We start from the raw sequence: 12,020 nt of genomic DNA, 5'->3' as shown, positions 1-12,020 counted from the left end.
CATGCAAAACACAGATGCAGGTCCTGTTCCTATGTTTACAAACTGATGAGTTATGTTAAAACATTGAATAAAGGTTGCACACTACTAAATGCCACATCTTCCAACCTGTATACCAGACCTCACCAATCTGCTGATCTGAGTTTGTACCAGGCCTGCGAGAGTGCATGCACCAAGGTTCTCTGCTGATGCATTCGAGGCCTTGGTGCAAGAGGAGAATAGAAGGAGGGACATCCTATATCCGCGGGGTGGTGAGTGGGGGGTGGTGGGGGGCAAGAGGCCTGCCAGACATATACCCAAAAGGCAGTGGGAGGCAGCGGGGGACAAAGTCAATGCCAGGCACACAGCATCATGAACATGGATGCAGTGGAGTAAGAAGTTCAGTGCTTTGACACGAGCGGTCAAGGTGAGTGAGGTCAACTGTTAAGTGGTGTCTCCTACCAACAGCACCACTAGCCGCATCCACTGCTCCGTCCACTACACCCCCCCATCACCCACATACCAACAAACTCTTTCCATCAGTACTCAACTCTTCCAATCAGATGCTTCCTCTCAAACTTACACGTTACCACTGTTGCAAGCTGCCCACCCACAATTCACAGGCCACACACATTGGCAGCTACTCAACCATGACAGGCACATCACCCAGACACACCTCCTGCTTTCTTGCAGGAGAAGGTGGCGCATATCAGGCAGCAGCAAGTAGCAGTAGCATTTAGCCCCTCGAGCCTGTTCCGCCATTCAATGAGATCATGGTGGACCTGATCTCGTTAGCCCCATATCCCTTAATACCCTTGATTCACAGAAATCTATCACTCCCAGATTTAGAATTCACAATTGAGTCAGCATCAACTGCCGTCTGCAGAAGAGTGTTCCAAATTTCTCCCACCCTTTGCGTGTACAAGCGTTTCCTAACTTCATCTCTGCACGTCCTGGCTCTAACTGTTAGGCTATGCCCCCTAGTCCTAGTATTCAAGTATAGGAGACCTCCAAAAACAGTTACAAATGTCTCAGCAGCCAGAAGCAATAATCCAGCCACTAACCTGTAAATCCTGCATGGTCCCCTTAAATAGCGCTGGTGAGGGTTCTCCAGGCACTCTAAGACACGTTCAGATGGTCGGGGTTAAGACTGTGTGTTGAGTTGAGCGTTAAGTCCCAAAATGTTATCTACCACTTTAAATCAGCGTTGCACACTGATTGTATCCATTTTCTCCCCACTTTACATGCTTCCGGTGTTCGGTATTTGTGCATGTGCTACTCCTATACCAAGATGGCGCCGGCGCATGTCATGCTGGAATCGTGCGTGCGCATCCAAGACGCCATCTTGGATGTTGGAGAGGCTGTGTAGTGCTGAAACAACGGGCGCTACACGGCCCAATTTAGCGCCCAAAGTGTAGTGGAAATCTGGAACTCTCTCTCCCAAAAAGCTGTCTAGGCTGGGGATCAATTGAAAATTTCAAAACTAAGCTTGATAGATTTTTGCTCGTCATGGGTATTAAGGGATATGGAACCAAGGCGGGGAAATGGAGTTGAGGTGCAGATCAGCCATAATCTAATTGAAAGGTGGAACAGGCTTGAGGGGCTGAATGGCCTATGCTTGTTCCTATGTTCCTAAAAATGATAGGATGAAGGTCTCTCCTGATGGTTGGAAGGTTTGAGAATAAGGTGCATCTGGTGGGGTTCAACCCAATTCCTCATGGGCTCACATCAGAAGTCAATCCAGAATTTAGCACCAGTAATAATTGGCACTAAATTGTCAGACTCACTTAGAGAGGCCACAAGGGTGGCTGGTGTATTAAAATGGGAAATGCCACACTGGTGCAGTAGTGGGTGCTGTTCAGAGGTTGGGATGGAATTGAATTACTGGGGCCAAGTTGCGGGAGCTCTTACTCTGCATCTAATCCATGCCTGACCTGCAAGCATTTGTTGCTGACACTGGGTGCCCCAGCACTGGTCTCCTTCACCTTGATCAACACAAAAAATTAAGAGTGGAAAATGAAAACCTCAGTCAAGTGCTGGTGTGTGGGAGGGTATTGGGGATTTTGAACTGGATTTCACATCAGCCTGGTTCCAAACTGTTTGTATTGGAGTGAGTTTTGAAGCAGTCCCTGGTGGGAATTTATAAGAACATAAAGGCCTGGAGATACATAGTACAAATATTACTATTCGAACACATAACACGTTTGTATATGAAATTCCTTTGTTCGCTGTTTTAACACAGTTAAAGTGTTAAAGAGTTTGTACGCTAATACTCAACACAGGGAAATTTGTGTTAAAGATTAGCCGTCTAATTGAGCCTCCTGCTGCCTACAGAGTGGGCTCAACCTGCACTGTCATTGACTCTGTCCATGAAAAGGGACTGAGCAAAGGTTCTAGGGTATCAACCCTACATTACGTTATAACCGACACTCCATTCCATGGATACACTCCCACAGTTTCAGCAGGACTGGGACCACAGTGGCCCACAGGACGTTTGATTATCTGTGCCTCTGTCTATCCTTATAACCGTCAACCCTCTATGGAGTCAGATATTTTAAACTTTCTTATTATGCTTTTACTTTGTAAGTTTGTTTTTTCCCTCTGTAAAATTATCGATGGCCCACCTCTGGAGTTAGTGCCAACCAGCCCCTCCCCCTCTGCAAATGCCGGCCACCATCTTTTATGCCCATCAGTTGGGCTGAGTCCCCAAATGAACATATTCCAAAAGAAAGAAGGATCAAGGTGGCCTTTTCACATCCTTATGTTCCTGTGTATGTGAAACGTTAAAACTTAAAAAAAATGTTTAAGATATAGATTGGATGGTATTTCAGTGTCTTCATAGTTCTGTTTATTACATTATATGACTAAACGATGGCTCATTTTCCAGGAAATGATGAAAGAGGAAGCAGCCTGTGACCCTGTTGCCATGGAGAGCGAGGATATGTTGTTCCTGTTGTACACATCGGGGAGCACTGGGAAGCCTAAGGGTGTGGTACACACACAGGCTGGATACCTGCTGTACACGTCTCTCACACACAGGGTAAGCAATGGGAAAATAAAAAGGGAAATCTGCAAATACATGGCAGGTCAGTCAGCACGTGTAAAGAGATAAGGCAGGTTAATATTTGAGGTGTGTACCTCAAATATTGATCGGTAATCATTATTAATCAATCTGGCCAAATTAGCATTTCATTTCCTCCCTTAAGGCTTTAATATTAAATCACAATCTCTAATAATTAAATATCAACCAGTTCAAGAGGTAAGAGGCCTGGACTTTGGTCCTGGTATGTACAAAATCTGGTAACCTTGGACTGTACAGAATCAATACCCTCAAAAACAATGCTAGCTGAGTACTGAATAGTACTAAAATCCACACAGGAATTTTTTTTGAAATCTAAAGAGGTTCAAATCAATAAGAGTACAGACAGCTTTGGCCCAGATTGTTAACTCAAAGTACTTCTACTTTCAATGTCAGCTCGGCCCTTCACTAATGGTGCTCTATTTCACATGAGATGTTAAACTGAGAGGCCCAGGCTGTCTGTCCAGGCAGATGTAAAGGATTCCCCTGGCTCTTTTGGTCATTCATATCATTGCTGTGTGAGAATTACTTCATGCATTTGCTTAGAAAACAACAGTGACTACACTTCAAAAATAGTTCACTGGCCACAAAGAGTTTTGGAAGTCCTGAGGATGTAAAAGGCCGAAATAAATGCAAGTTCTTTCTTTATTAGTTGTAAACAATTTTACAACACCAAGTTATAGTCCAGCAATTTTATTTTAAATTCACAAGCTTTCGGAGACTTCCTCCTTCCTCAGGTAAATGTTTTGATCTGATCTGACAGGACATTGATCTGATGAGGCAATTCACAATCCCAATGGGAATATCCCAATCTCGCTCATTGAAATTAAAATGAGTTATATGCCTGCATTAAAATACCGGTCAGATGAATGTCATACAAACCTGTTAAATGTTAATCCGCTGATATCACAAACAGGAATTTCTGAGCTTCAGACACAGAATGTGATAGAAATGAAAATTTCACTTTCAAAGGCAACGAAAATTGTTGGGATCATCCGCAGCCATCACTTTATCATCCGGGCTGATAGTGAAAATCCACCGCGGAAAGGCAGAGTGAGAGAAGAAGATAAATGGAGGAGAGGGTGATGAGGGGAGAGGGTGATGAGGGGAGAGGGTGGTGAGGGGAGAAGGTGGTGAAGGGAGAGGGTGATGAGGGGTGAGGGTGGTGAGGGGAGAGGGTGGTGAGGGGAGAGGGTGGTGAGGGGAGAGGGTGATGAGGGGAGAGGGTAGTGAGGGGAGAAGGTGGTGAGGGGAGAGGGTGGTGAGGGTAGTGAGGGGAGAAGGTGGTGAGGGTAGTGAGGGGAGAGGGTGGTGAGGGGAGAATGTAGTGAGGGGAGAGGGTGATGAAGGGAGAGGGTGATGAGGGGAGAGGGTAGTGAGGGGAGAAGGTGGTGAGGGGAGAGGGTGGTGAGGGTAGTGAGGGGAGAGGGTGGTGAGGGGAGAATGTAGTGAGGGGAGAGGGTGATGAGGGGAGAGGGTGGTGAGGGGAGAGGGTGGTGAAGGGAGAGGGTGGTGAGGGGAGAGGGTGGTGAGGGGAGAGGGTGGTGAGGGGAGAGGGTGATGAGGGGAGAGGGTGGTGAGGGGAGAGGGTGGTGAGGGGAGAGGGTGGTGAGGGTGGTGAGGGGAGAGGGTGGTGAAGGGAGAGGGTGGTGAGGGGAGAAGGTGGTGAGGGGAGAGGGTGGTGAGGGGAGAGGGTGGTGAGGGGAGAGGGTGGTGAGGGGAGAGGGTGGTGAAGGGAGAGGGTGGTGAGGGGAGAGGGTGGTGAAGGGAGAGGGTGGTGAGGGGAGAAGGTGGTGAGGGGAGAGGGTAGTGAGGGTAGTGAGGGGAGAGGGTGGTGAGGGTAGTGAGGGGAGAGGGTGATGAGGGGAGAGGGTGATGAGGGGAGAGGGTGGTGAGGGGAGAAGGTGGTGAAGGGAGAGGGTGATGAAGGGAGAGGGTGATGAGGGGTGAGGGTGGTGAGGGGAGAGGGTGGTGAGGGGAGAGGGTGGTGAGGGGAGAGGGTGGTGAGGGGAGAGGGTGGTGAAGGGAGAGGGTAGTGAGGGGAGAAGGTGGTGAGGGGAGAGGGTGGTGAGGGGAGAGGGTGGTGAGGGGAGAGGGTGGTGAGGGTAGTGAGGGGAGAGGGTGATGAGGGGAGAGGGTGGTGAAGGGAGAGGGTGATGAGGGGTGAGGGTGGTGAGGGGAGAGGGTGGTGAGGGGAGAGGGTGGTGAAGGGAGAGGGTGATGAGGGGAGAGGGTGATGAGGGGAGAGGGTGATGAGGGGAGAGGGTGATGAGGGGAGAAGGTGGTGAAGGGAGAGGGTGATGAGGGGAGAGGGTGATGAGGGGTGAGGGGAGAAGGTGATGAGGGGAGAGGGGGTTGAGGGGAGAAGGGGGTGAGGGGAGAAGGTGATGAGGGGAGAGGGGGTTGAGGGGAGAAGGGGGTGAGGGGAGAGGGGGGTGAGGGGAGAAGGGGGTGAGGGGAGAAGGTGATGAGGGGAGTAGGTGATGAGGGGAGAAAGTGTTGAAGGGAGAGGGGGAAGAGGGTGATGAGGGGAGAGGGTGGTGAGGGGTGAGGGTGATGTTGTTGGGGCTGTTACGGAGGGCAAGGAGCCCACAACTAGGCCCGCTCCCTCCAGGCAGGGAGTTAAGGTTCCTGCCACTGTTGCCTCAGAGACCTCTGGCACCATTTACATTTACATGCAGCGGGCGGGGAAGGCGAGGCTGGCAGCTAATCCCAGCAGAGGAGGGGGGGGAAGTGACAAAGTGTGAGAGAGTGAGAGAAAGAGAGGAAAACAAACAACAGAGTGACGGGGAGAGCAAAGTAAGTGAGAGAGTGGTGATGTGACAGAGACTGAGGCCGAAAGATAGGTGATAGAAAGTGAGAGAGAGTGGATAAAGTAAATGAAGCAGAAGAAGAATGGGAGTGATGGGGGAAGAAAGCAAATGTAAGAGAGGAGGTGAGGTATCTAAGAGATTATCTAAGAGATGGGAATGTGCTGTAAGTGAATCTGCGGCCACATGGCCTCAATTTTGTGAGATATGATACGAGAGAGGGGGAGGGGAAACAGTGCTGTTCTTAGAACTGCTTTTATTAATTATCGAGCAGCCAAGAGATACATTCTAGAAAATCTTACTAGATTTATAGCAACTATAAGGACCCAGCTGCAAGTTCCCTTGGGCTGGGCGTTTTCTAAGTGCTCTTTCTATGATCTTCTGAGTTTGAGATTGTGCGGCTGGGATCTGTGGCAGACGTTAGATGGGGGGGAGGGGCGGGGGGAGTGGGATGGGAAGTTGCTTGAACTGAACGCTCTGAGTAACTGCAGCAGATGCAGGAGCCCTGCACTCAAGCTTGTGAGCACCTGTTAACCCTATCAGGATTGGACCAGATGATGGCAGGCTGTTTTATCTGTGCAAGTGGAATTTTACTGCTGAGCCCCGAAACTTGCATTTATATAGCATCTTTCACAATGTCCCAAAGCACTTCACAGCCAATGAAGTACTTTTAAAGTGTAGTCACTGTTGTAATGTAGGAAACATGGCAGCCAATTTGCGCACAGCAAGGTCCCACAAATAGTAATGTGATAATGACCAGATAATCTGCTTTTTAGTGTTGTTGCTTGAGGGATAAATAATGTCCAGGACAATGGGGCAAACTCCCGTGCTCTTCTTTGAAATAGTGCTGTGGGATCTTTTACGTCCACCCAAGAGGGCAGACAGGGCCTCAGTTTAACATCTCATCTGAAAGACAGCACCTCTGACAGTGCAGCACCCTCTCACTACTGCAGTGGGAGTGTCAACCTAGATTTTGCACTTAAGTCTCCGGATTGGGACTTGAACCCACAACCTTCTGACTCAGAGGCAAGAGTGCTGCCCACTGAGCCATGGCTGGCACCTCAGTACACTGTGAGCCTCAGTGCACCTCGCTCGGTTAAGAAAAAGAAGCCCCAGCCTTGGCCAGATGTCAGAAGGACCAAGTTCACCTAAGCCCAGGTTGCAAGTTTGTGGTGGAACGATGAAACATTTAATGCACCGTTGGCAATGGTGCAAATACCAAGCACTTGGCCGATCGGCGTGATGTTTGCCTCGAGTTCAGTACGTCACCAAGGAGACATTAAAGACGCTCGACAGTTTATTTCACTGATGGGTGTAAAGGGGCTCAGCGTGAGCAGCTCACAAAGACATTTTAAATGAAAGTTTGTGTTGTTCATTGTTCAGATCTTTCTTCTTTTTGTAGATATTGGTGGGTCCCCTGCGGCTGTGGTCCGTAGCACGGTCGTGATCTTTAGCAGCTGAGATGGAGCTGCATTAAACCTGGCCTGTCCCTTTAAGGTCACTGCTCTGTGGGGAAGCGGTCTAACTCAGTAAATCAGCGAATCGTAGCTGCTTGTAAATTCCTGGCTTCTGGCGTTGGGGATACCAGAACTGGACACAATATTCTAGATAGGGCCTAACCAAGGTCTTGCACAAGGACACTATAGTGCTCTTTGTTTTGTATTGAATCATCCAAGCTATACATCCTAATGCCCTATTTGCTTTTGCCATAGCCACTCAGTAGTGTGAGAACAGGCTAATATCCTTCATGGTCTAATGTATATGGGCTGATATCCCTGCTGGTCGAATGGCAGTATGTGTACAGACTGGTATCCCTGTTCGTCTAATGGCAGTATGTATACAGGCTGCTATCCCTGCTGGTCTAATGGCGGAATGTACATAGCCTGGTATCCCTGCTGGTCTGTTGGCGTTATATATTCAGGCTGGTATCCCTGCTGGTCTAATGGCATTATGTGTACAGACTGGTATCCCTGTTCGTCTAATGGCAGTATGTATACAGGCTGGTATCCCTGCTAGTCTATTGGCTGGTATCCCTGCTGGTCTATTGGCTGGTATCCCTGCTGGTCTATTGGTGGAATGCACACAGGCTGGTATCCCTGTTGGTCTATTGGCTGGTATCCCTGCTGGTCTATTGGCTGGTATCCCTGCTGGTCTATTGGTTGCACACAGGCTGGTATCCCTGCTGGTCTATTGGCTGGTATCCCCGCTGGTCTAATGGCAGTATGTATATAGGCTGGTATCCCTGCTGGTCTAATGGCGGAATGAACCTAGGCTGGTATCCCTGCTGGTCTAATGGCGGTATGTATACAGGCTGGTATCCCTGCTGGTCTATTGGCATTATGTATTCAGGCTGGTATCCCTGCTGGTCTAATGGCAGTATTTATACAGGCTGGTATCCCCGCTGGTCTAATGGCGGTATGTATACAGGTTGGTATCCCTGCTGGTCTAATGGCGGAATCTAACAGGCTGGTATCCCTGATTGTCTAATGAAGGTATGTGTACAGCTGGTATCCCTGCTGGTCTAATGGAGGTCTAATTTTCACATCGTTCACCTGACGAAGGAGGAAGCCTCCGAAAGCTTGTGAATTTAAAATAAAATTGCTGGACTATAACTTGGTGTTGTAAAATTGTTTACAATGGTCTAATGGAGGTATGTGTACAGCTGGTATCCCTGCTGGTCTAATGGCGGTATGTGTACAGCTGGTATCCCTGCTGGTCTAATGGCGGTATGTGTACAGCTGGTATCCCTGCTGGTCTAATGGAGGTATGTGTACAGCTGGTATCCCTGCTGGTCTAATGGCGGTATGTGTACAGCTGGTATCCCTGCTGGTCTAATGGCGGTATGTGTCTGGGTTAATATCCTTGGTAGAGTAATGGTGGAATTGCTTCACATATAAGGCAAGATCATTTTGAAACTTGAGTCCCAGGAAATGAAAACATTAAATACTGTGCAGCACTAGATTGACAATGCATTACACAACTGCTTTGTTTGCATTATAACTCTATCAAAAGGAATGAATTTCCTCGTGTTTGGTCTACCCCATTCTCTACTGATAAACAGGACTGCTCCTGCAGCGAAAGAAACTCTGTCAGATATTCAACATGGAATATGACCAAAGTGCAACTAAAGTTCAAGTTTAGGAATGCTGTCAGGATAATTCCGGATTACGTACTTCCTATGGGAAATGTTAAACAGTTCTGTTTGAAAAATGGAGAAACAAAAACAACTTGTAGGAGAAGTCCAGCCCTCACAGGGCCCCTGTTAATCTGTTTTTACATCACTGTGAAATGGCTCCACACTGATCACTGAACCTAAACACAACTCTCATTTAAGATTTACACTGGTTCACGGCAGTCACGGTGGTACATACTGACGAGGGGAGCCATTCGGCCCGTCCATAGAGTGGCCACTTGGCTCATCTATTGCCCTGGTTTCACCACATCAAGCAATGGTTTGGCAAGAAGATTTTGGCCTGTTGACTGCGAGCCCACAACAGACGAGACTGTGTTTTCATGCTCCTTGGTGTAGGGTAGATTAACGGAACAGGTTAGAAAATGGCTTGGGGGATCATTGTCTATTCAGGGTGGGCTCCCAGAAATTGGCCAGGGTCACGGTGGGGTCAGGGTCGCGGGTGGAACCCTCCTCTGGCAGGATGGCGGGAGATTCCAGGCTTTAGTGTCTAGGCTCATGCACGAAAATGGCCATTTTGGTGAAGTACCAGAGGGTCACTAGACCCCAGAGAGGAGTTGATGCTTTTAGGGGAAGAGGTGGGGAGAAAGGACAGGAAACAAAACCATTAAAAAAAAATGGATGTTACAGTTTCTGGGTTAAAATTATATATACTGACCCCACCGCTTAAAGTGAGCGGGTTGGTGCTGACGCGATTTGCCCGCTATAAACGGTGGGCGGTTTATCCCCTCCATCTGCAATACTTGTAATGTTCTGAAGCAAGAAACTGAAACATCAATGAAACCGATTCAATGCTAAAATGTCAACCCAACTATGCACAAAAATGTTTTTTTTAATCAAAGTTTGGCTATTCCTCTGTAGAAGCACGTGATGATTTTCGATATTTTAGAATATTCCTGAGGTAGATGTAGTCAGAAAACTGATAAATAAATGAGGAGTGAGTGGAGTTGTAAGGATAGGCGATGATGGTTGTACTTCAGAGCAGATGAAAGATTATCTCCCAGCTACTTTATACTTTGGACCTTAATGAGATGCCATATACTTTGTTACTGCAGTCAGTGCTGAGTAGTGCCAGCCAGCTGTAAACCCGACATCAGTGAGAGGTGATTAACTAGATAAGGCAATTGCACCTTAATGAGGTGAGAACTACTGAGTGAACACCTTTTCCTCCCCACAATACATGCTGTAAGTGTATAACGGTACAATAATCGGAAATGGTTCGCGCTTTTTGGCCGAGTTAAACGATTGCCCGATTTAAACGTTTATGTGGTGGGGACTAGAATCACATAGAATCTTACAGGACAGAAGGAGGCCGTTCGGCCTGTCATGCCTGTGCCGGCTCTTTGAAAGAACTATCAAATTTGTTCCACTGCTCTGCTCTTACCCCACAGGCCCACAAATATATCCTTTTCAAATAAATATATATATATATATATAGAGTATATATTTTTGATGGTATATTGTAGAGGAGATGAAAGCAGTATGGAATGTCTCCAGGTGCCTGTGAGAGCGGTACACGCAACCAAATCCCATCTGTTTTTGGATCGGCAAGACTGTTCATCTTCCAAGGGGCAAAATCAAACAAAAAAAAACCTGTTTGGAATAGTTTTAAAATCTGGGAATTGGTCAGTAAAAGTCACCAAAATCTGACCTTCCAAAGCTGCCTATGATTACTGTCATGATGTGGAGATGCCGGTGATGGACTGGGGTTGACAATTGTAAACAATTTTACAACACCAAGTTATAGTCCAGCAATTTTATTTTAAATTCACAAGCTTTCGGAGACTTCCTCCTTCCTCAGGTAAATGAGGAAGGAGGAAGTCTCCGAAAGCTTGTGAATTTAAAATAAAATTGCTGGACTATAACTTGGTGTTGTAAAATTGTTTACAATTATGATTACTGCGTCGTGATCTGTGATTACAATGTGACTGTATCTTTGTATCTTTGTCTTTCTCCCTCCAGTATGTGTTTGATTACCACGATGGCGATGTGTTTGGCTGTGTTGCGGACATCGGTTGGATAACTGGTCACAGCTACGTGGTGTATGGGCCTCTGTGCAATGGAGGAACCACAGTGCTGTTTGAGAGCACCCCTCTCTATCCCAACCCAGGTAATGACAATAAGAGCTTACTCATCTCTGTAGCGCTCCTCATGGATAGACGTCTCGAAATGCTCAGCACCCTCCCTCCCCCGTTTCGAGGGTGCAGAAATGCAGTGGTTATGTTATTGGACTGATAATCCAGAGAACATGAGTTCAAATCCCGCCATGGCAATAAAAATCTGGTATCAGTAAAAGTGACCATGAAGCTGTCGGATTGTCATAAAAATCCCAACTGGTTCACGACTGTCCTGTAGGGAAGGAAACCTACCGTCCTTACCCGGTCTGGCCTGTATGTGACTCCAGTCCCACAGCGACATGGTTGACTCTTAACTGCCCTCTGAAGATGGCCTAGCAAACCACTCAGTTGTGTTTAATCGCTGCAGCGGTTCAAGAAGAAGGCCCACCACCACCACCACTTTCTCAGGGCAGCGAGGGACGGGCAATAAATGCCGGCCTTGCCAGCGACGCCCACAACCCGAGAGTGAATTTTTTAAAAAGCGTCAATGTGAAAAGTGTCCGATAACGTGGGAGTCGAGAGCATTGAACCCAAATGGCCTGAGACCCCATCGAGAAGCCGTCTCTCACCGCTTGGAGTCCACACTGTCTACAGTATTAAAAGTACCTTGGTGGAACCGTTGGGAACTTTTAAAACTTTGTACAGAACCTTTTGAATGTTAGGGCAAAGCGGGTTGCTCCTGCCCGCACTCTCTTAAAATGCACAACAGCTGCTTTTAAGTCATCTCAATACTCTTAACAGTAAACATGAGCTGTCAGGGTGGGGGGTTTGACACAGAGCTGTGCACAGGAGTCAAGACACACATGATGATGGCCTGCAACATAACAAGCGGGTGCCAACTACACATT

At 47.6% G+C, this 12,020-nt stretch overlaps 1 protein-coding gene across 1 annotated transcript in view; it reads left to right on the top strand.

The window, feature by feature from the left end:
• The window catches only part of LOC137326687 (acetyl-coenzyme A synthetase 2-like, mitochondrial), a 63,536-nt gene that overhangs the window by 21,631 nt on the left and 29,885 nt on the right, over positions 1–12,020 (top strand). The window contains exons 5-6 of the mRNA XM_067992007.1: positions 2,864–3,016; positions 11,018–11,165. Coding sequence (XP_067848108.1) covers positions 2,864–3,016; positions 11,018–11,165 — 301 coding nt within the window. The remainder of the gene's footprint in view (positions 1–2,863; positions 3,017–11,017; positions 11,166–12,020) is intronic.

Source organism: Heptranchias perlo, chromosome 10 (genome assembly GCF_035084215.1).
Source record: "Heptranchias perlo isolate sHepPer1 chromosome 10, sHepPer1.hap1, whole genome shotgun sequence".
In the NCBI taxonomy this organism is placed as follows: Eukaryota; Metazoa; Chordata; class Chondrichthyes; order Hexanchiformes; family Hexanchidae; genus Heptranchias; species Heptranchias perlo.
The sequence above is the reverse complement of the archived record's forward strand: the minus strand, read 5'-3'. Positions and strand labels throughout refer to the sequence as shown.